Source organism: Pithys albifrons, chromosome 6, assembly GCF_047495875.1.
Source record: "Pithys albifrons albifrons isolate INPA30051 chromosome 6, PitAlb_v1, whole genome shotgun sequence".
In the NCBI taxonomy this organism is placed as follows: Eukaryota; Metazoa; Chordata; class Aves; order Passeriformes; family Thamnophilidae; genus Pithys; species Pithys albifrons.
Window position 1 is genome coordinate 10,817,183 of NC_092463.1, and position 25,054 is coordinate 10,842,236.

Genomic DNA, 25,054 nt, shown 5'->3' on the forward strand with positions numbered 1-25,054 from the left:
TGTAAGATCATTGCTAGTGAATTATTTTATACATTAGGTGGGAATTGCACAGCTGAAACACTGAGGTTCTTGATGGCTCGCAGACCTGGAGAAGACAGAAAAGTCCTCTGCACATTGTTTGTATTTCTGTCATAATATGTTAAAGCTCCTACAACACTGCGAACTTGGGTGGTCTGAATTTTCTGATGTTTTCCTTGCGGAGAAAATTAACAGAAGGAATAATGACCAAAACCCCATGCTGGGACTCCTTTAAGCCCACACTGTTACGGAGAATGAGAAGACAAAGGGGGTTTCATACATCAGCACAACCATCTCTTGGGTCCCAGACTTCATGGTTTGAGTTGCCAAACTAAATATCCTGATTTGCCCACTTTCTGTGCAGAAAAAATGTTGAATTTCCAGAAAACTGTTCTTCAAAGGGCTGAAACTGGGCAAAAGACTGATGCAGGATATCTGGAAGAAAGAGTTGTTGTGGTAGTAGCATCTATGGGGGGGGCATTGTGCGCATGTGTGATATGGAAGCCTTTGATTAAGAAATGATCTACGTATTAATCACAACTCCAGTTATCCTCTGTCAAAAACCTATCAATTTTATTGCCTCCATTGCCATCTGGAAGGCACCTCTATGAAGAATTTTTGTGTGTATAGAGAGGTAAACAGGTTGCCAAAATCTGCTGTATTTTGATTCTCTTCATGATAATTTGCACATTAACATGGAAGCATTTCTCATGTACTTCTGAAAGCAAAAATTTGCTTTTCAAGTCAAGCTGTATTGAAAAGTATGAAAATGGGCAATTAGTATAATTTTGAATAATAAGCTGAAGTTTGCAGTGTAGAGTTGTTCATAGGAGACAGTAGAAAATTGAACTGGCAATAATAGCATCATATCTGGATAGGTATAGTGTTATTTTGTACAAAAATAAGTTTTTATACAGAGTAGTGTAACATAGAGAGGTGGGGGTTTGCCACTTATCCACAGGGAACATGGAGGGTGAGGTTTTGAGGTAGGTGGAAGGAAGGTAGAACTTTTCCTTTTCTTGAATGTGGTTTCCGCCCAAGGAAAGTTGGCTGAAGAAGTTGTTCTGAACGATGGATGAATCTCGTCTTTCTTCAAAAGCTGCTATTGATTTCATGCAGTACGTGCTGATCTGACAAAATGTTCCCCAAGTAAATGCAATCTGAGCTCTTTGAGAGACGCTTCGTAGAGAAATCAAATCAAACAAAAGTGGGAGCTTGGGTAGTTCACGCATTCCACAGTAATACTTTAGTCTTGGTGATATTTTTAATGGATCTGAATGGGATGCTGAGCTGGACAGTTAAACAAAGACCAACAGAAGGTTTTTGAGCATGGCCAGGGGCATGGCAGGTACAGGAAGGCTGTTCTCCCACCTCACTCTCTATTTCTGCAGCCTCCTATGTTTATCTTACTGATACAGAGCAAAGGTTATCTGGATTACTACTCCTGCTGTGTTTTGTCAACTCCAGGACTAACCTGGAGATCTTACCTGTGATATCTTTGCAAGCTCCAAGGTTCCTCCAGGAGCAGGTCTAGCTCACCCAACATAAGTAAGAGTTTTCACTACTTCTTCAGTAACTTTTATGGGTCTTTCTGCCCTGTGAGATCACAGGAGTGATCTGTGGGTCCTACTTGCCTCTCTTTAGTTACTCCACCCCTGTGATCCCTCAGAGGTGGAATAGAGTGCCCTTTCCTCATTTGCATCAGGGGATGTTCAGGTCATATGTCAGGAGAAGATTCATCACCCAGAAGGTGTCTGGGCACTGGAACAGGCTCCCCAGGGAAGTGGTAGCGGCACCAAGCCTGCTAAGAGTTCAAGAAGCACCTGGATGATACTCAGTCAAATGGTTGAGTTTCAGGTAGTCATCTGAGGAGCAGGGAATTTGACTCAATGATTCTGATGGCTCTCTTCCAGCTCAAGATATTCTGTGATTCTGTGACTTCTGAGTATCCTGAGGGAGGGACACAAGGCTATTCAGAGCTACTTTCTGCAAACCACCCATGCCTGGGTAGGACAGCAGTCCTTCTGAATGAAGTGTGATGTCTGCAGATGATATTTCCTTCACACCTACATGCTTCCAGGCTGGTGTGGTCCAGGAGTGTCTGCACAAGCTTGTCACAAGCAGGTGGCTGCCAGGAAGCTGCTGGGCTGAATGCCTCTTTTTGGGAATTGGAAATATCTCTGTCACTCCCCACATGCCAAACAGGGGGAGAGGATAGCTTAAACCAACCTTTTTGGATCTGCATAGCCCCACGCAGATTGTGGAGGGGCTGTGTCGTAATGAATGAAGCTGAAGTTTGGACTTTGCCAAAGACAAGGGATCTGCTGTGCAGGAGCATGATAAAAGTCCCTGCCCCAGAGCTCAGAGGATTGTCACTACTTCTTATAGCCTTGATGTAGAGGGGACTGCAATGAAACCAAAGGCCAGAAAGAGCCCTCTGTTAACCAGGACATAGCGCTGTTAACTTTATGCTGCTATTTAGTCTGAACTGTGTGCTTGGTTGAACTCTCAGGCTGCACTGCTCTTGCCAGTGGAACTTGGGGGTTGGCCTCCAGCCTTTGGGATAGGGCTCAAAATCTTTTGAAGACTCCAGGACCAATATTGTCTTACCTAGGAACTTGTTATAACCTCCTCCCTTTCAGAACTAATCTTTCCCCTTCACAGCTGTTCCAATATTAATGAGTATTTTTGAGAGCTCAGCTTTTCTGCTAAATGATAAGTTTTCCTCTTTTATTAGTCCATTAGGAGAGTTATTACAGCTAAAGTGCTCTGTCTTATTTGGATGAAAACTACTTGGATAAATAGCACTGATTTTCTTGACCTCAAATGGTGGTTTTTCTGGGCGCTGACACATAATGTGTCCTGGTTGTCCCATCTGCTGGATGAAGGGTGAGAGGGTTGGGAGAACATTGTCCAAGAGCACTACTGAGTAGTGTTGGAAGACATCAGGAGACTTGTGGAGAGGTGAAAGAAGGAACTGGAAACCTCCAGACAAGACCCAGAGAAGAGAAGTGGCTCTACAGGGAAGTATCCAAGCTGGTTGGTTCAAAAGGGTTTTTTTAAAACCTGATTTCTAGAAGAGAAAATCCTGGTAGCAAGGAGAAGTTGTGTCTAGCAGGCATAAGTATTCGCTTAATAGTAACATTAAAAACTTCTTGTTTCTTTAAAAAACCCACAATTTCCTTTAGTAACATGCACCTGAACAGCCTGATGTGTGTCTCTGCTCCATCACATTTCCTCTGGTCTCCCCATTAGGAGATGGGATTCACCTCTCTTCCCATCATTGTGGATTTGCATTTGTGCTAAGGGGGAAATCTGTGGTTCCTGCACTGATGAGTAATTCTTGAAATCCCCCAACATTAACTTCCATCTCTATTATTGTGGCTACAGAAGAGCTGTTTTGTGTTTCAAGAAAATCAGTGTGGGTGGTGTGGCCACTTCCTCTTTTAAGTCATGCAGGAAGGCAGCAATTACTCTCATGGTTTTCAATCTTCAGCATGGCAAAGCATGATTTTCAATCAGTAAACTCAAGTTCACTGGCTTCTAGCCCATTTCCCAAATACCCTTCCTTCCTGATGCTCAGGGATGCTGGCGTCTGCCCATTTGATCTCCAGGACTGGCTTTTAACCCAAGCTGTGCGATATTGGAGACAGGTGATGGGGCAGCAAGTGAGACCATTCTTGGAGATTCAGGGCCTGCAGCCTGTATGCCCTAATTTTCCTGGGGAAGGAGGCTCTGCAATCCCACTCAATGGGTGTGCACCTTTCCTTTGGGATACCCCATGCATTGTTGGGCTTCAGGTTTTCTCCTATCAATGTTCATAGTAGCTAAGCTAAATATGGGATTTGAAAATGGATGTTGTCAAATTGTTGCCACATCCTTTATAAAGATGTAATTGCACATGGTCTTCCTGCTTTACAGCAATTAGTAGGTGAGGCATTGTGTCGCACAGGCACATCACTGTGCATGTCACTGAAGCCAGAATTGTCCGCTGGGAGGTGTGGGCTGAATTTGGAAAGGCTCAACTATCCATGCACTTTGCTCTAGTTTGTCTCTCTCTTAAAATCTGCAAATCAGTAAATCCTGTGGCTTTTAGTCCAGTGCTGTCATCTCTCAGGGGGATTCTAGAGAGAAGATCCAGGCTCAAAAGGGAGGAATTGCAGGCATTCTGGTTTCTTTATGCTTCATTTCTAGGTTAGCAAATCCCAAAGTTTCTCAGCAGGCTCTAACAGAACATTCCTGCTCACACTTGGGAGGAGTCCGGGAGCTCTTTGGCTGTTTTGGCTTCCCTTGCAGCAGGTGCAGAGGTTCCCCAGGTGTCACTGGGGACATGGCATGCCACAGGTGGCTCCTGTGGGAGTAGAGGAGGTGAATAATACCTCTCTCTACCCCTGCTGTTATTTGTGTCCTTGTGTCTTTTGCACTGCAAATTACGATTCTGGTAGGAAATGATGGAAGTGCCTGGTTGGTCAGGAGCCAAGAGTGTGCATGAGTGTATGTGTGAGCTCAGCCCATGCCCATTTTGATGGTTGTTGTAGGCTGGTGTCCTGGGGGCATTGATGACAGAGCTGGCTGTGTCCAGGAATCAGCTTTCTTAACTGTTCTATAAAACAGATTTTATTTTTTCTAACCTCGGCTATCTGCTTCCAAGGAGGGGTAGACATCAGCATCAACAGAGGTTGCATGACAAAGAAAATCCAGCCACAATGACCCCAGAATATTTTATTTAGTTTACAGGAGGTCTATTTATCATATTAAACTAACACTGTTATCAGAAGGCATTAATGCAACCTCCTGAAACTACTAGGCTATGTGCAATATGCCAGATATAAACAAATGCCATTGTAAATGTCGAGTCATACAGGAAGATAATTAAATTAGTTTCCTGGACTCATTTAGGGCTTTATAGCAGGAGGAGGAGAATTGTACAATGCAGTTCCATATGGCTCATGAAAGGTGTATGAAAACCATTTTCTCCTAGCCATCCTATTTATGATATATAAATAGATATGCTATTTTCCTTTGAGCACTTACTTAGCTGGAATATTTTTTAAATCAGTGCAATACTTGTATTATGCGTTTCTGTAGGCCCTTAACAGATCTCTAAATCAAAATCCACTTTTATAGCAATAAAATGACCTTTCACTAATTGGGAAAGAAAATGTTACCCAATAGGTGACAGTTGTGTTGACAGTGCTCAGCACTGTCAGAAGTCATTTTGGCATTTGGCTTTAAACTGTAGCTAGGTGTTTAAATAATAATTTGTCAAACTATGTGTCTATATGAGTTTTGTGTGTGTGCTCATGGAGGGAGAGGGTGGTTTATGCTGCTCGTGGCCAGGCAGCAAACTAAAACCAAAGCACTTTTCCTCACTCAGGGTATGATTTTGCCACAAAACCTGTTGGCAGAGGACTCTTTCTCCCAATGTGTGCCACTGGCCACTGCTACTGAGCAGCCCACAGTGCTCAGTGTCTATCTCATAGGGGCAGCAGCAATGCCACAGGACTGATAGGGAGGAGGGTAAAAGTAGGCGAGCAGGGCCAGCTGAGAACAAATCCTGATGGGCTGCATCTTCTAAGGGCTCGTAAGAACAGAAGGAGACAAGAGGGGGAGGAAGGCAGCGCCAGAGCAGCAAGGATGAAATGTACATCAAATGAATAGTTTTTTATTGTTCAACATTAAGACTGTGGTAGTGCTTAAAGACTGATGCTTTGGATCTTGTTATACTGGATAGCATAAACATGGTGCACATGGCAGTCCCTGCTCCAGAGAGAAAGGAAAGCCGGGCTGTGAGACCCATAGACAGTACAAATCGAGGATGCTTCTGGTTTTCCAGCCTGTCTGTAGTCCAGCAAGACTCTCTCTACTTGGAACCAGTGGGTGATATTCACCAGAGCAGCCTGGGAGAAGTGGAAGGACTGGCCCTTTGAAGAAGGTCATAGAACTACATGTGGCAACACAGTAAACAACAGCCAGAGACGGAATAAATGAGTCATTTTTCTAGCATATTTGAATACTGTTTAAATATAAATATTGCAAATTAGTATCTCTAACTGAGAAAAAATAAAATTGGATGCAAAAATACACCAGTGGTATACTGCATATGCATATAAATACATTATATAGTTTGCACAGTCATCATGCATCTTCCTTCCAGACTGACTTTCTACAGACTGATACAAAAGTTAAAATAGAGAAAAACAGAAGGGAAAGGTCTCCAATGAAACACAGTGTTGTTTTGGTATGGGATTAGCTTTCCAAAAAACCCTGGGCTGTTATAAAGAAAACACAGTTTCACAAGAGACCCATTTGTGTTTTCACATCATATCTACCTCACAGTAAGAGGGGAAAGAGCGAGCAAGAGAATAGTGACGCAAACAGGGTGTTCAGTACATTTTTTTGGCATTTGAGACCAGTTCCACACCCCATTCAAACCTGTGTTCTTAATGGGGTCTGGAAAAGTTCTCTCCTTGTTGAGGAAGGGCTTCAGTAATACACAAAGTGCTTTACTAGATGCTAAGGCTTAGCCCACACCATCCATTGCAACAGGCAGCTTGCTCTCAATCTCTGTTATCAGAGTGTCACTCTGTGCAGATGCACTGGATGGGGTCACTGTAGAGGGGTTATCTGCCGGGTGTCAGGTGCTCCCACCTCACAGAGGTGAAGGAAACACATGCTCCCCAGGGCCAGTTCAGAAACCCTGATGCCCCTGGGCAGTGCTTCTGGATCAGAGCATCCAGAAGGGGCCACTCCAAGGCCTGAGTCTGAGGTCCCACATTGTGAGGGGATGGCAAGAGCCCTGCCATGGCTGAACTACAGCTCCTCCTCACCAGAAACCTGATGCCTCTCCCATCAGTCTAACACAACTGCCCTGACCGGCTCTGAGGAAGGCAGATGAGGTGCAAGGATGCTCACATGGGACTTTTCCATCTCTGAATGTTGGCTTCAGTTTTTGTTTCCCTCCCTTTCTTCAGAAGACAAAAACATCTACACAGGAAGTGTCTGCTTGGTCTGGGCTAGTTGGGGAGTCAGCGACACGACCTTCATGGCACCCTGAGAGGTAGATGGAGGTCAGAGCACCGGAGCAGTGTCTAGGCAGAGAACGTGGTGGCACCAAGGAGACCCTAGGGGCAATCCAGGACTGGTCTGAGGAGCAGCCCTGGTCCTTGAGGGCACTGCACCTCCTGTGGGTGCACCCTCTGCCCATCCCCACATGGAGGGTGATGATTCCCATAGGAGATGCTGAGCATCAGATTAAGACAAAACACTTTCCATAGGAAAAGTTGGCAGTGCGCACTGTGCATCGCTCCAGGGAACAGTCTCCATCCCTGGCTCACCTAACAGTCCAGCACAAGGGTTCCAAGGGGTGCCTTGGCCTAGGACACGTTTATGTTGGAGAAGAGTGGGCCTTTGGGTGGAGTGGATGCCGTACAGTCTGTCAAGTAGCCCAGGATGCTTTTTTGTTGGCTGCGTGACAAATTGGCTTTGATGTGCAGGAACGCTTCCAGGTGCCTTTTGCTGTGAAAGAGAAATGGCCAGGTGTTATCTACTTGCACTCATCTTCACATGCCAGGACCACTGCATCAGTATGTGGCCACCCAACCTGCAGCAGGCCCTGAGGTCCTTGGTGGGGGCTGGCTCAGCATCTGGCAGCCCTACACAGGACCCAGCCCTGCTCTAGGAGGTTTGGGGTCAGGAAGGGAATCTTCAAGGCACAGGAGAAAATCAGGCCAGAATTTGGAATATATAAATAGGCTTTTGTTCATATTTTCTTTATTGTCCACTTGGCACTGGGATTGCCCCTGCCTGGAAAGCAGTCCCCACCCATCTCTGTGGGCTCAGGCTATATAAATATCACCTATACCCATATTCGACTGTTTCTTGGCTCAGATAAAATTCCATATGAATATTAACAAATCTGTTTCATCATCTCTTACCGGATATCTGGGTATGTTATGGCGAGTGTTGCAACTTCCATTTTAATAGCACCTAAATCCTGCAGTCGGATTATTTCAGCCAGTTTGGGGAGCACTGAATTCAGCCATGTGGCTTGAGATCCCTGCCAGAAGAGAAAGTGGTTAGCAGGGCATCAGGGTAGAGGGATGTGAAAACCTCTGTCCAGCCTAAGAACTGGCTCCTGAGGCTATTTCCTGGCAAGGAGGAAGGATGTGTCAGTCATTTTATGTGTCTCAGTTGTTTTCAGTGATGTTTCTGCCTGGGCCATCCTTGAAAAAATTGGATTAGCATTTTGATGATTTTTAATCCTCTTATACGAGAGGTGTAGGTTTGCTAAAGGACTGAGATTTCCATATCCACCTTGCCAGATTCTCTCTGCTCTTCCCTCCCATCATATTTTCCTTTCTTTGGGTTTCCACACTGCCTAGTGTGTGTAAGAGCTCTGATGTGCCAGGTAACACGCCGCCACATGCTGCTCCCTTCCAGCTCAGCACACAACCCTGACTTTAGCATCTCGAGGCATTGCCAAAATCCACTTCCTGCCCACCTGGGTAAATGCTCCAAATGGACTTTTTCCTGGCTATTGGAATTCTTAAGATCCAGCTGTCTGACCTCTCACCCACACTGTATATAACTCAGGCTTGTTACTTTTCCAGTCATATGCTCAGGTGGTGGTGGCAGACAGGGTTTGGCTTAGCTTTTTTTCCAGGCAAATTTAGAGACGTGGAAGGAGGAATGTGATCTCAGAGGACAGAGGGCGTTGTTTCCACAATAGTTCTTTGGGAGGAATCCCTTGTGTACCAGAGCCCCCATGTTGCCTGCTTTAGCCTCTGCCTGACCTGAAAGTAACAGTGTGAGGGACATCAGGGGTGAGGGGAAGACTCTCTGAGTACTTAAAGAGCACAATTGCCTGTCTCAAAATATTGTCAAGGCCATTGAAGAAACTTGCCATAAGATAAGCCACCACAACAGGAACTTGAGATAAGCACAGAAGAGAGACATTACAACAGGAAGGTGCTAATTCAAGGCCTGGTGTGGCAAGGTCTGGTTGTCACATCCTGGTTAATGTATCCAGAAAAAAATTCCCTCCATGGCAAACTGTAGGAAAAGAAGCAACTGCTTATACACACATATCACCCCAAGTCATGGGAACAGCATCTGTGACCACCCTATGGATGCCCAGAACTTGGACTGTATAAATGTGGTACATCCAGAAGAATGACTGGAATCCTCACTATTGAGAAGCCATGGGGGAAAGACTAATGGGACACTGCTGCATCCATGGGTGGTGACTATCTTCTGCTTGATCTGTCTGTCTGTCTGTCTCCCTCTACTCTTTTCTATTCTTTTCTCTTTCTCTACTTGACATTTACTGTTAAATAAAATGTATATTCACTTTGGCATGTGGTCTCATTTGCACCTTCATTCAAGCAGAATCCTTTCTCACTATTTGGGTCATAACAGAGTCAAAACTCAGACTTCATGCAAGTTGCACTGAAGCTGGGAAAGATTAAGTCTTCTGGCCCTATTAATATAAATGTTCAAAAGTAAACTGCCAATGGGACAAGGGAGGATGAAATCATGTTTCTGCAAACAGGGAGGGGCAGACTGGTGGCAGAGGAGCCTTCCTGCTTGCAGGCACTTGGAAACCTCTTTCTGCCTAAGGTCCTGCCTTCCAGGAAATTGAGTTGGAATGGTTAATGAAAGGCCCCAGAAAATTTATTTTCTTGTTTTTTAGTGTGTCTGTGACCCGTGCTGTTGTGTTTTTGGCAAGCACTCACGTACATTGCTTGTGCAGAAGACTTCCAGGTCAGCAGCATTCTTGGAGATCTGTTGGGCCAGATTTTGCTGCTGTGCTTCAGTTTTCAGGCTGACTTTCCTCTTCAGCAGCCTCACAATGTACTCTTTAACCAAACGGGTGTGGATCTTCTCAACGATAGCCTGTTGGGAAGGAGAGGAGGGAATCATCCATCTCTCTTTCGCTTGGGGACAAGAAAAACCATGAGGGTGGATGGGGGAGAAAATTATCTTGGGTGCTGTAAGACATGCCCCAACAATGCCTACTGCTGATTACATGCCAGAAATGGCACTGCTTGCCAACCTCCCAAGACTGGTTACGCCACATCCTAGATGCCGAGAACTTCTTTGTACTCTAATGAACTGTGGGAATTTCCAAATGTTATTTACTTCTGGGAAGAGTTTAAAATATAGAAAAGATCTCCATGGGCTGGAGAAGTACAGTATTAGAGAGAAACAGGAATTCATGCTGCTCTTCCTGTTCTTCTCTCTAATACACAAAACATCATCAATTTGTTTCAGCTAGTAAAAAGACAAAGGCAGGAAATCAAATATTGTTTTATACAGTGATGTTTCATATATACTCCATCACCACTGAAGATGTGGTTGTGGTTTAGTTATTTGAGATTTGATCCAATTACATACATATCATCCAGTCCTTAGGGCAATCAAAGGAGCAATGAGACTGAACCAAGCAATTGCATCTGTGTTTCAAGACTGCGAAACCAAGTCCACAAATAAAACTATGTGCTGGATGGTCTCTAATGCACTTTCTTTACAACAAGGGTGGTTTCCTCTGAAAACACTGCAGCAGAGCTACAATTGTCTGCTTCTGTCAGAGAAGAGTAAGATTTATATTACTAATCTAGGTAAACTGCATGCTGCCATCAAGGTAAATTAAGTTGCAAAGTATCAGAGCTGAAAATGCAGCCTCAGCATCCCAGAATTGCTCCAGTATTTCTCTTGGACTTACGTGGTAAAAAGGGTCCTTTAATGTCCGGAAGTCTGAAATATGTTCACTGGTGGTTTTAATTATCTCATTCATAATTTCATTGCTGGAGTCCCACTTATTTTCTGTGAACTTCTTATACATTGGCTGAAAAACAGGAAAATCTGCTAAGTTGCCTCAAAACCAATTCTATGCATGTCTGTATTTAGCATTTCTGTATGTACAGTATCCTACATAGTGAGAGGGCAGCGTGCAGTCCTGTGCAGGAATGTGTGACAATGGCTTACAGGGATGGGGGAAGAGGGAACTATGTTCCCTTCTTAGTTTCTCATGATGGAGAGGACCAAGGGCTCAAAGGTTCACATTGAAGCTGTTCTTTTTTATTTCCACGTTTTTAATGTTTTGTCCACACCATCTTGCCTGATTAGAGAATTATGGAACCACCAAGGAAAAAAAAAAGAATCATAATGAGATGTTTTTAATTTTTCTCAGCCACAGTAAATAAAAATGAAAATTAAAAAAGTAAAGCATCCTTGCTATGTCACGTATTCCAAATGGCTCCACAGAGAAAGCAGGAGAGATTGTGGCTGAGCATTCCCGACTCGTATGCCTCCTTCCCCTACACCAAAACTTGAACTTAAAAACTTGTGTTATATATATTCTAAAAAAAAAGGTAGAAGTCAAAATTGCCCTTCAAATCACCTTTATGAAGAAACCAAAAGCTATGTAATTGCCATTTATGCCATTTGTGATGGTTTCATACAGTTTGGAGAGTAAACAGCTGCAGGTTAAGACTCTCCCTCCTGCAGGTGTTGTCTCAGATGCAATCGGCGCATTCACCTGCACAGTCATGCCTGTGTCACTGCACCCATTTTGCCTTCAGGCTTGAGGACCAACGGAGGGAGAGGTTAGTGGGAGTTTTCCAGCAGCAGTGTGGGTTAGCACTGATCCTGCACCCTGACCCAGAGCTCTTCTGGACTTTGCTGATTTGAATCAGAGATTTGAGGAACACATAGCACAGCAGGAGAATATGTCCTGCCCTGGCACCAGTTGAGCCATGGGGCAGGAGGGTGTGGGGCACAGAAACAGTACCTTCAGCTGGGCAAACAGCTGCTGAAGCAGCACATCAAAGGCACTGTTTTCAATATCACCAAGAGTGCTGAGGATATCGGCTTTATTGTCGTCCTTTTCTGCCATGTTTTCCTCTGTGTATTCTCTGCAAGGAAAGATCAGCAAGGTCAAAATAGCCGATCCTCAAATGAGAGAGAGAGAAATTCAGAGTTCTCCAAGCCTGCCTCTTCAGGCAGATGAAGCTACCTCTGCTCTAACTATTGAGTACCTCCCCTCTGTCACACTGTTATATGTTGTCTGCAGAGGAAGGAGCAAAACTTTTTATGTTGGACACTTACCTAAAATTCCAGCAGTTGTTAATATTTGCAATCAGTATAGCCTTGTAGTGTCTGTGCTTCTTACTTTTTTCCTTAAAGTCTTCAAAAGCATCCCTGTAGCTGGAGGGGAGATGGGAAGAGGAGAGGTGAGTGAGTGCATGGCCAGGTGGCTGTGCCAGCCCCACTGCCCAGCGCAGCCTTACCCACCTCCTCAGGAAGGCAGGCAGCTCCTTCAGCAGGCGCTGTGACAGCTCCTTGCCCACGGCCTGGCTGATGTCCTGGGCTCTCTTCTGGCCACTGTAGATACTCTAACAAACAAAAAAGATCAATATTAAATGCTGTCTGCTCTGAAAGAGCCTGGTTGGCTGGTCAAAGAAGCTGCAGATCCTTAACTGAGGCAACTGCACCTGACATTCCTGCATCCTCCCCTGCGACTGAGCCAGGGACCACACTTATTTGGTGGGTTCAAACCGATTTTGAACTTCGTTTTCATAAGAGGCAAAAAAGAAAGAAGCATGAAAGAAAGTCTATAGAACAGTTGAGAAAGTAAGGAATGTGACAATTGGTTTTGTTTCTTTTTTGTTTGTTTTTTTTTTAATGTCATATGATTGCATTAAAATACAATTTAATCACAACAACCTCAACATATGAGAGGTTTATTTTTTAAAAAATAAGCTTGACTAATCCTCTGCAGGCAGAGGAGGGGGAAAATTGAGCTTAGAAAACAGCAGCTCTGCCTGTGACAGTCTCCCTGAGAGCAAGCAACAGATTCCTTGCTTGGCAGGGAATCTCTTGCCTCTCTGCTGCTGGGGGCGCAGAAGAGACTGCACAGGGAGAATGAAGGCAGTTTTCCTTCTTTTTTTGTTTATAGAGGAGTTTGTTCCCAGCTTGTGGTATTCCAGGACCGTGCCAGACTATGGGGGTTTGCAGTCCCCTGTACCACTCACCTCTGCTACTGCCCTACACAAGTGACTTAGCCTTTTGCTTTCCCTTATAGTTGGTCTCAAATCCTAAGTAGGTAAAGGATGAAATTGTTTATTTTTAATATAGCTCTGTATTACCTGGATAACAAATATTCCTAGTAGTTCACTTTGAAAATGCCCATTTAGCTTCTCCGGTTCTTTGTCTTCTTTCCATCTTTGGATTTCCTTATCTAAACATTTGCTCAGTGAATTTTTGACAGTAACCTTTAGGGGAGGAAGAACAAGAACATTTACCACAATGGATGCAGCAGCTTCTGCCTTATGCAGGTTGTACTTGCTCCCTAACCTTTTGCCTGGCTCAGCAGACTTTTTCCTCAGCCCTGGATGGGAAGTAAAGGCTCCTTGTTAGGAGAAGCTTGATGCACCACTTCACAACAGCAACAACGACAACCCACTTTCAATATCCACTGATGCAACAGTGAGCTGAGTATTTCAAGGTAGGAATGAAGATCAAGACCTATGTCCCTGTCCATCACCTCACCACATCAGTGGGGTCAGGAGGGCAGGGAGGGGAGTGGTGAGCAGGAAGGTTGCAGGCAGCTATGTGTGCCAGAGCCCACATTCCTCTAACCACAAATTGCCTGAGTGTTACACTCAGTGCTACCTGGTTTTGCAATCCTTTTTCATGAGACCTTCTGATGCCTTACAAGTACTGGAGTGTGAAACAAAATGATCTCAGGTTTTCTCTGCTCTGACCCCTCTGAGTACACACGGGAGTGAGGCTTTGGAAATCATCTATGCAGTGTCTGGCACATACTGCTGATCTCCCAGTGCCCTGTTCATGCGCTTTGCAGACCTCACACCTCCTCTCCCATATGCAAACCATCATGGCATATGTCTAAACCTGGAACTCGTCTTCTTGTTTTCCAGGAATTCCAGCCCCAAATCCCAAAAGCACTAAGTTATTGGGAGTACTGTAAAAGTTGCTTCTTGTTTCCAATAAGAGAAGAGTGATATAAAAACCAGAGCAACTTTTATTTTCTGCAGATCAAGAGATTCTCCATCAGAAGAACAGATTTTTCAGGACCAAATCTCCATGCTTTGTGCTCAAAGACGCTCTGGCACCTCTGCAGAGGTCAGGAGTAATTTGGGATCCTTTCAAGATTACTGTGAGAGGGTCCATAAATCCCTCTGGAGATTTTACACACAACTGGAGAGTTGCCCATAAAAATTAGTTGTTGGATTCCCCCCCTGCCCCCTTTCTATCACGTGATTTACAAGAACAGAGCAATTATTTTCTAATGGCTCCCAGGGCTAAGCAGAAGTTTGCTCTGCAAGTCCCATCTAGTAGAAAGCTGATCTGTCCTCCCAAAACAAAAAAAAGCTTTTACTTCTCTCTGGAGGGGTGTGCAGGGTGTATGGCTCACAGGTGAGAAGTGTGTGTTCAGGACAAGTCACAGCTTCTCCAAGAAGTCATTCAGGAGCAGTAAAGGGAAGAGGAGTGACTGAACAGATTCTCACCTCTTCACTGTCAAGGTATTTCTTTTCCAGCTCTTTGCTCAGACTTGATGGCAAAAGGCTTCCAAGCTTAACTGTATCCAACTCTTTGGCTAAAGCATGATCTTTTCTCATATCCCTGGAATGAAAAAAGCCAAACAATCACATTTTCCAAGGGCAGTGTAATTCAAGACATCTGTTGATGCAAATCACTAACACTTTTTGAGGATGTCAGTGAGAAAACAGATGAAAATGTACATTGTCCTTAGTCCAGGCAGGACCTGAAGGAGCTGAAGGCGTGGGACCTGTGGGGATGGGACTACAAGCAACCCTGGGAAGGGAGTCATGGTCTGCCAAGATCTTGAGCACCAGCCACTGTGCTCTGGCGGGGATGGGGGCCTTAAGGAAGCAGGAGGGTCCAGGCCCTGGCCATGACTTCTCTCCATCAATACAGAGAGGTGAGCAGATGAAAAGCTGGTGTTTCATGGCTGGTTGGGAACAGAGTGGGTGGTTTCATACCCTGCTGTCACATTCCCACCACATGCTGGCTGAGTCAGGTGCTCCTGGGCAGCTGTGAGGAAACAGACCTGCCAGCTCAGGCCAGCACTTGTGGGGGGCTGATGTGGAAGCAACCGCTCCTTCTGGAGCTGAAGAGAATAACCCTGATCATCTCCCGAGTCCCCTCTTTGCACATCACCCAGCCCTACAGGGTACACTGACACTGGAAGCTGGGGCCAGGCTGTTGTGCAGCCCTCCTCCTTCTCCTCATCTCTCCCTTTGCTGCCAACCATGGAGAGAGGTGGTCCCTCAGCAGACACCTGGATATGGCCTCTGGAAACACCCTGCAAAGTGGCTGCTACCCTGGCCAACACCATCCCCAGTACCAGGCTGCACTGCTCTGGTTGAGTCCTGCTCCCCACAACTACTGATTTCCAAACACATGCTGGTTCAGGCCTGAATATCCTGATCTAGATCATAACACTGACTCTGGAAAACTTACAGGATAAACACTGACTCGTTATACTCTCTCAGTGAAACACAAGCAATAAAGAGTGGAGATGAAGGTTGAATGACTTTAGTATAGAAGAAATGACACTAGTTTTCACCTAATAAATGAGAGTCCTCAATTCTCCATACAGTACTATAAGCCACAGTAAGGAATACTTTCAGTTCTATAACATACAGGGTTTGTGAGGATGAAGGGTGACCCTTGGCTGATGAATGTCCTCTCACAGAGATGCACCCCTGGGTCTTGTAACCAGGAGTAGACAACAGACTGGGGGTAACACCTAAAAAAACATCCTCTGTGCCTAGGACAATTGCATTGCAGGTTGTTTTATTTATTGTCTTCCCTGTGGTCCAGAGAGCTGAAATTTCCAAATTTTCTAAGAACGAGTTCAGATGTGCAACTGGAATAGATATCAAGTCCATCAACCTGACCACTTTACCCTAAAAGTGAAGCCCTAAACAATTGTGTCTGTTTCCCAGAAGCCTCAATGGTGGGATCAGCCCTTCATTTACAGACTAGCAGCCTTGAGTGTGTCCCTTCTAGCTGTCCTGGCCATCTAGTGTAAATCAGCACATCACCAGTGACACCAGAACCTAGCCAGGTGTTGGACTGCACCACAAAGATGCTATTCCATACATCAATCCAATACATGGTTTTGCAGCCAGTGAACCTGTGCTGGGATAAACACAGGTAGAAATCTCACTTACTGTGGATAAATATTGTGCACCCATGAGAGAAGAAGGTAAATATCCTTGTCTTCCAGATGAGACTCAGCATTTTTCTTTGCCTGGGAGGCAAAATAACTGTGATAGAGTTCTGCATATATGCTGAAGACATTAAACTCAGGTGGATAAAGCTGTTTAATGTACTTTACGATCACTGTCAAATCTTCTTTCATTGTCTTTCCCATGTGCAGGAGATTCTGGCCAACTGCAGAGAGGTTCTCATTTATAGGAGTACGGCTTGTGTCTTTCATTCGAGCCTCTACGGACTCTTTTACTGTAGCCATCCAAAGTTCTTTCCATTTTCTAGGTCTAAATTGCATATTTTGGTCAAGTGGATTCTCTGACATGTAGTTCTGATCTTCTTTCTCCTGCTCTTTCAGAGCCTCCACTGCTTGCTGCAGCAGTTCTGGGTTTGTTTTTGCTAGCAGTATGGAGTCACTCAAAATGCTAAAGACTTTGTGCTTGAGAACTTCATAGACAGACTCAATGTCTTTCTGGCTGGTGTTCAGTCTCTCCTCACTTTTGCTAGACAGGCTCTTCTCCAGGACAATCAGATGCTGAGTGGCATCACAAAGCCTTTGCTCTCCAAGGAGATCCATGATTTGTTTGACTGGTGAAAAAAATAATAGCCTTTCTTTATTAAGAGTGAAGATTCAAATTTCTGTTTTATAAAAAATGATGGCTCTGGAATATTTTTTTAAATGCTTATATTTCTAAAATGCTAGATCTTGGGCTTCTTCACCATACAGAATTTTTTTTAATTTAAAGGTCAGACTATTACTAGCTTGCCTTTAACTGGGGCAATGGAAATTTGAATACCCATCACCAGTAGGTTGCATATGGCCAACTATTTATGAGCTACTTATAATTTTTTCCAAAATTTAGCTTTTTGAAGATACTTTTTTATTATTTTATATTGATTGATTGATAATCCCCCTTCCCATTAATATGATATCAAGTCAGAAGCATGGCTTTAGGAAAAGTGTAGATGGAAAGATGCAGCTAAATAAGATGTGCTAGAGGAAATACCTTATGGGTTTTCCAGAAATAGATTGGCACAACCTGACCCGTGACATTGTTGTGAAGGACACATTTAGCAGGCAAGATAAATACAATTAAACTGTCTTATCTGAACGTCAGTTGCTTGAGACAGTGCTATCTGGGAAATTATTAGTTAAATTGGAGAAGTGATATCCCAAAATAAGTTTTGTTAGGTGTGTAATGTTTGCACAGAGGACCCTGGGTGGAGAAAGCTTGCAAAATCCATGAAACTCGTATTACTTCATATTCTCCTTAGAGACTGTGGCACGAAAGCTGGGAGTGCCCTATTGGCATCTCCTGATTACACAAAGTTCAGAGACATTATTGAAACTGAGGGTTTGGTGCATTACACAGGAACAATGGGATAACTTGAATAGTAAATGGGCTGAAATTTAATAGCACGAAATACAAGATACAAATTGAATAGAACAAAAGTTACTTAGCAACAAATAGGATTTTCTGCTGCAAGCTGGATGTGAATCAGCTTGAGATGGAGGAGGAAGAGAGATGCCTGAAGAATTTGTAAATCATTACTGGTGGTGATGGTGAAAATGTCAGTTATGACCTCAGGATGCATCCATTGAGGAATGCCCAGCTGAGATAGGAAAATGGTAACATATTTTACCAGGCATTGGTTATATCTTATCTGGAATAATTCCTGCAACTCTGGTTGCAGACATTGGGAATGGGGCAATGCAGTGGTAAGAACAAAAGCACAAAAGGCCTGTTTTCAGTAGCATATTCAAGGCCAAGAACTAAAAATACCAGTTAGGGAAAATATTTGACACATGGAGAAGGAGATGCCAATTAGACAGGTAAAGGCTTATCTGGAAATCAGATAATTTGTACTAAACTAGTAAGATTTTGTTAAGAGGCCCACAGTAAAGGAGGCAGGGCTACAAAATGAACTTATTTTAAGGCACATCTTACAAAGTTTATGAATGTGATAACAACGGGCACTTGTCTCCAGTTCTGGGCTTCCCCAAGCAGGTATTTCTCTGCCTCTCCAAGCACCCTGCAGGACCAGTGCCTGTGACTGGAGGAGCCGTATGTTTATATATCAATCCCAGGACAGACCTATGTGTGTTACTTACTCCTGTCCCTGGAAGAAGAGGAGTTTGGGGGAGCAGAGAGGTTGGAGCTACATGATCTTTAAGTCCCTTCCAATCCAAACCCTTCCATGATTCTATGATTTCACAGGGTGGTGGTTTCATGGAGAAACAGAGCCGGGAGATTTCTGACCCACCCGCAGAACTCTTGTGCCTACATGAGATGTGGAATTAAGTTTTGGACAGAAAACCTGCAAACTGACAGTTCCCAAAGCACTGTGACCTTGGTACCAAAGATCTAGGACTTGAGGTAAAGTCCCCTTCAGCCCATGTTTCCCCAGGTTTCTTGGAAAAGTCACTTCAACCTGTTGGTGCCCTTGTTTCTCCAGGGGCCAATTCTCCACCTTGTGCAGCCCCTCTAGAAGTAACTCTGGCCCATGAAGTGGTGTAAAGAGGATGGAGGATCACTTACCACTGGGTGGCTTGGTCTTTTTAATTTTCTTAAATGCGCTTCTAAGGATTCCCGTTATTCCTCTCCCCTTTTCAGGGCTGTCCCCGGCAGAGATGAAGCTCTCATTGCTCGTGATTGAAGAGGCACGTGAAGCTCTGCAAGCTGCCTCTGGCCTCTCACTCATCTTCTCCTGGTGCCTGGACCAGATCTCATCTACAGAAGGTTCAGAACAGGCAGGGGCTTGCTCAGCTACTGATGCTGAAGGGTTTTCAAACTGCCTGTTTGCACCAATGCAACCCTCTGATCCATTGCGTATTCCAATAGGACCACTTTGGAAAAAAGGTAACATTTTCATCATTTTCCTTCTAGCCTGTAAATGTCAGGAAAAGAATGGATCAGATTATAACAGAATGCAAAATACCATGGAACAATGTGGCAAAGCATGAGTGGGTGATGTGGAGAATGATACACATCTGGTATGAGTACAGCTCTGCAGGGAAGCTCCTGAGCAAAGTTACCTCAGGTAACAGAGAATGGGAGCAGCATTCTGGTCTAATAAAGAAGCTACAGAAAATCAGAGATCATTTTAATGGTGATTCAGATGGCCCAATTTGAGACCTTGAAGTTATCCAGATACAGGAAAGCAGAGCTTTCCACAGCTATGGATGTGAGCATGGATGCTGGACATGAACAATGTGGGTGGGTGGGACAAGTGTCGTGTGCCTTTTCAGAGCAACCACAAAACTCTCATACTGTTATATGGTATCGGGATCAATTTCCACCTTCCTCAGGGCCTTTTTTTGCTGATCTCTGCTAAGGGGAAGTGGGAACAAGGCATGAGAAGCAGGGTGGTTTAGCCTTGTTTAAACAGACATTATCCTGCCAGAGTCATACACTACCACCAACATTCCTGCACTACAATAATTAACAATGGGAATTTGTTACTGTTACAACATATTTTCAGAATTCATAGTTAGTTATATATGTTCCTACATAATTAAATATATTGATAAATATTTATTTGCACAACTAGAACCATTTGTATGATGATTATAATGACATAATTAATGCAAATAAATAAAGTGATTCATAGTTTCCAATCCTTATTCTAACAACACTTTAAATAAAGTGCCTTTCTCGGAGGTCAGAACACTTCTGTATGAAATCTCTCAGGCAAGAGAGTTTTGCCTGATTTGTACTGAGTCAGGGCAGAGGAGTTATGTTTTAAATAAAGGAAGAATTTGACTTCAGTTATAAGGCCTCAATGTGGTGATCTTCAAATACCCTTGTTAAGTTTATACTGTTGATATGTATCAAGCTGATACAAGCCACGATACTTATTTCTGGACAAACGGGTTGGAAAACTGTGGCTTTTCATTTTAATTGTGTTTCCTCCTGCTGGCTCGCAGCAGCCTGGAGAGCTTTGAAGCAGTAAGTCAGTGGTAGCAGCCTTCTGGTACAGAGAGCAGTTAGAGCCTGGCATCGCTGAGAGCTTTCCTTCTCCCTGCTTTGGATGCCAGGTCGTGTTCAGGATTAGTAATGCTATTGCTTTTAAAACACAACGAAGGCGAAAACTCATTCTGGAAGAGAGAAAGGGGGAGGAGTGTGCACAATTTGTGTGGCTCAGATAAACTGGTGGTCTGTGACCAGTGATAGAGTGAAAAACTAAACCCAAAGTGCTGCTATAGACAGGTGGGATGGCAGCGGCTGCCACATGCATCAGGTTTCAGTGACACGTGGCTGCTCAGCAGAGCCCTCGTGCCCCAGGTCTGCAGGGTCAGTTGCATGAGCAAGGAAAGGAGAACTGAGCACCAGAGCTCAGCAGGCAGGAGTTACAGAATATTTTGAATTGGAAAGGAACCATAAAGATCAATTCCAGCTCTTGTGTGACTGACCCATACAGGGATTGAACCCACAACCAAGGCATGATTAGCACCAAACTCTAACCAACTGAACTAACAGTAGCATTACCCAGCAGAACCGTGACGTGGTTGAAGCTGTGCACCTACACCTTTCCTCAGCACATGTACTGAGGAGGGGAGGAGGGAGGAAACCCCTTGCAGTTCACTCCAGGATGGCCCTCTCTAATCCTAAAAACAGTGGAAAAGAGCTCCTTTTTGTTACATTTCTGCTCAAAAACCTACAAAAAACAAAACCAAAAAACCCACCAAACAAATATCCCAAAACCCAAAACCACTCTGTAAGTGATTTGGGCTTTCTTAGGTTTTGTAGGGCTCTTTTCCCAGACTGCATTTCCCAATACAACACTGTGTTTAGATTAATTCTGCCAAATCCCTTCCTTCTCTCTCTCCTATTATTTCAAACAAAGCATTTATTGACCTTTTCTGTTTGTTTGTTTTTAAACAAAGAAAATACATCTCCCTTCCAAAAGTCTAAGGTCTTTAATTTTGATGAATGTTGTTTAGAAAGTTGGGTTTCAAAACAGCTTTGGCTCTTCTTCAATGCCAAGGTGAATGCACCATTTAAAGCGACACTGCGTGTAAGAGACTCCATAAGGGAAAAATTAAGCTGGTTAAAATTTTTAACATCTGTCACAACTTTGTCCTGGTAATGATCTGAAAGGAATGACCTTAAGCATCTAAGTAAGACTGTCAATTCAGTAGCTACCCTGCTCACTCACATGTGGCCAGCTTGAATACCTGCCCAGTGATTATCAGTGTGCCATTGCTGTTTGGCCCATGTTTGTAACTGCAGCAGGAAATACCAGCAGGAAACCCCAGCTCCCACTTCTGCCTTCAAATGCAGCCTCAGCCTTAATGTTCAAGTGGTACCAAAACCTGCCAGCTCTTCTCTTTACTGTTAGATAGTGTAAGGCCCTTTTTAATAGAAAACCTCACACACTTTCTACAAGAAATACTCAGCTAAAAGGAGATGGTATTTGTTACATCTGGATGGCCTTGGGCTGCTCCTGCATCCCTGCATTCTGCTCGCAGATCAAAAATTGTTAAAACTTCAGCAGACTCCTAATTCTTTTAGCAGTTAACACTAGGAAAATGCTGAATCACTTCCCAGGCACAAAGCTCAAATTCAGGTCTTGGAAAATGTAATGATTTAAGGTCAAGAGCTGACATTATTCCTAACTCACTATTATTATTAATTTACTGTTATCATCATCATCCCCATTACTGTTATGTGGCACTAGTTTCTGCCAGGGAAGTCTTTAGCTTCAGTTATTTTTGACATAGCATATTCAGCTTACAGTTTCTAACCAGAAGAGCAGCACAGCTCACACAGCATCCTCTGCCACCCTGTACAGAGGCCCTGCAGCACTGGGGCAGTGGTGCTGCGACTGCTGGTATAGCTGCAGTGCGATGGAGAGAGCTCTCTTCATGATGCTGATAACAGCATGTACCTGAGATGAAGCTTTTCTTGGGTGGGCAGCCAGGGCAATGGAAAGACTTGGAGCATAGCCATGACACAGCAGGATCCGGACCAGACACTTGGCAGAGTCCTTTCCCATTTTCTCCTTTTCCTCCTCAAAGGAAACAGCTTTCATGCAGCACACTCAGGAACACGCTCATTTGTGAGAGACGGCTCATGACATGCCAGAGAACACTCAGGGGAAGAGATTGACTAATTACCCCTACTCTAAATTTTTTTGCTGACTTTTTTTTGACTTCTTTTTCCTAAGCTGCTGCCAGTATTAACAAACATTTGTTTGGATTTTTGGTCCTCTCCAGTGGGCTGACATCCTAGGTCACAAGGATTTATCTCTCATTTTAGTGGAAATTCCCCATTCTCCCATAGTCTCTCAGAAATCCAGAGTTATTTAACAAAGTTTATTCTCTGCTTTTGCATCAGCCATTTCTCCCCCACTTATTCCCTGTGTAGGTGGGGTCACCCCTGCCCGCACAAGAAAATTGCACTGGGTCAAACCATCTTTTGAAGCAGCAGAGCGGTGCAGACAGTCAGAGTTTAGTGAATTTCAGACTATGTGGTGACTCCTAAATAAGTTGATAACTAATCAAAGCAAAAAATCTATGTGGATGCCAGTCCCAACCTCAGCAAGCTGGGAAGCCCTCCAAGGAGGTGGGGTTTTTTCTGTAATTTTTGTTAGCTGGACAGAGACACCCCTCACTTCCACTTGGCTCTCCCTGGGAAATCTCAGTCCAGACACCCACCACCAAGTGTAGTCGAGCACCATCCTGATGGTGGCCAAACTCTGCTCCTAACGAAGTCAAAAGCTGGAACAAACCTTATGTCTCCTGTACAGAAGGCAAGGCAGGAGCAGAGCCTCTCCAGGGTACTTGGTCCATGTGCCTCAGCAGTGCTGGGCACCTCCATAGGGCTGGGGGTGGCAGGGGACCCAAAGGACTCAGGGGAATGGCAGTGGCAGAGCAGGCAGCAAATCCCAAGGCCTGAGATGCTTTAAATCAGCATCAAGCCATATTATCACTTGTCTGGGGAATAGTATAGATATAGCTACGCAGTACCTCAGTCATTTTTAAATGAGAATTTGGTTTCCCTTAATAACTGAAGCACAACTGAAACCAGTCCTGTAAACCAGCACCTCCTGTTCTTAGTGAGAATTTTGCAAAGAGAGAAAATTATACATATACATTGTTATATGTAATGCACTGTAATACATTCCTTTTCCTTCTTGCTTCACATCTGGGCAGCATCATTTTAAACTGTTGCTTCTGAAAGAGAAGACATCTGGTGCTGTCCAGAATTTTATTTTCATATTAGTGTTGCCAAAGCCAAATCCTAGAGTTTGCAAAGTTCACTGCTATAGCTAACAGCAACTGAGAAGATACACAAACTCCCCGGAAGTGTCTCTTGGCACTTTCAAATTTTTAGGCTTTTCAGGTGGCTTTTTAAAGAGAGGATGACTGAAGCAAACCCAAAACTCGAGTTTTCCAAAGCTCTCTGCTCCTGTTTCATTGGTTCTGTTGGAACTGGCGAGCCTCAAAGTCCTTTGGTAGGGACAGGCAGCTGAATGCTTTGGAGAATGAGTGTTTCTTCAGGTTTTCTGCTCTGAACTTGGTGTGATGGTGAGGGACGACACCTTCTAGATCAGCCATATGCTCCAACCATAGAAAGTCTCTTCCTTACTTTGCAGCAGCCTCAAAAAAAAATTCCTACTTTAAACACACCAAGGGTCCTAACCCTGGAGTTGAACCTTTCAGTTTGTGCCTGAGGAGCTGACAGAGTGGATATGGGGCTCCTACCCAAGGATAGAAAGGAATTCTGACAGGCTTTTCAGTGCTCAGGGAAAAGGCAGGTCCTAGGGGCAGTGACACTTCCCTGACTAGGAAAAAACATAGTCCACAAAATGGCAAGCGTGCCAATACAGAAATGTGCCAGCTTGGCACAGTAACCCTGGCAAGTCACAGGGGCTGCTCTGGACCATCCAGGATCCAGGCACTGAAAAGGGGGTTTTTCCAGTGCAGCCAGGCCAAGGGAATCATAATCCAATTACTTCTCTGTGATTTGAGGGAAAACCACTTCCTCTGACCATAAAGAGGACAGGGTGGGAAATGCTGCCCTGGATCTGGATCCCAGTGCCTGATGTGGGTTTAGGATGCTTTGGTGCCCAAGACCTAAATCTGAATTTTGGTTAAAGGGTTGGAGGGTGGGGAGTTGCAATAGTCACTGCTCGCAGTCTGTGCCCCAAAATTTTAGGGTAAAGAACAGAGATCAGACCCAGCTGTCAAATGGAATTGCCAGACAAGTTCTCGCAGTGCTTAACCCTGGGATGTGCCTGGAGATGCTGTCCTCGCAGCAGTCACACTTGTTCTCCATTCTGGTAATTACCAGATAAGACTGAAACCTGTCGCTATGCCTGGGAACCCATCTTTAGCACCTGCCACTGGTCCCCTCCTCTCAGAAACAGCAGAGAGACCCCGAGCTCCCCAGAACAGCAGCAGGCGAGACAGGAGACGGGCAGCGGCTCTGGAGAGGCGGGAGAGACGGGGAAGGGGAAAGACGAGAGCTCCGGGCAATTGGCACGAAGGACTTACTCTGCGACAGCTCCCGGGCGGCGGCGGGTCGAGCGGCAATGCGGGTGGTGGGGCTGGATGCGGGAATGAGTGCGGGGCTACGGTACAGTCAGCGGGATTGTAGCGGAGCTGGCGGCGGAGCCGGGGCAGCCCGACTATAAGGGCTCGGGGCGGGACCGAGCGACCGGGAAACCCCGGCTACGCCTCCCCCGGTCCGTGGTGCGAGCCAAAGAGAACCGAGAAATCCCCTCCGACGGGAAAGGTGTCACGGACGGAGGGTGGCTGACC

General features: G+C 44.7%; 1 protein-coding gene across 2 annotated transcripts; it reads right to left on the reverse strand.

The window, feature by feature from the left end:
* Positions 1-5,667: 5,667 nt before the first annotated feature.
* Positions 5,668-24,908, reverse strand: LOC139672831 (tumor necrosis factor alpha-induced protein 2-like). 2 transcript variants are annotated; one of them, XM_071557458.1, is made up of 12 exons: positions 24,788-24,908; positions 18,825-19,016; positions 16,245-16,872; positions 14,553-14,667; positions 13,170-13,295; positions 12,316-12,416; positions 12,130-12,228; positions 11,813-11,936; positions 10,745-10,867; positions 9,760-9,915; positions 7,956-8,077; positions 5,668-7,536 (listed from the first exon to the last, which is right to left on the reverse strand). In XM_071557458.1, the coding sequence occupies exons 2-12, from the start codon at positions 18,985-18,987 to the stop codon at positions 7,395-7,397; spliced, it is 1,899 nt and encodes a 632-aa protein (XP_071413559.1). In that variant the 5' UTR covers positions 18,988-19,016; positions 24,788-24,908; the 3' UTR covers positions 5,668-7,394. The 2 variants fall into 2 exon arrangements, with proteins under 2 accessions (XP_071413559.1, XP_071413557.1); XM_071557456.1 differs by having other exon boundaries at positions 18,825-19,173.
* Between the last annotated feature and the right edge of the window lie 146 nt (positions 24,909-25,054).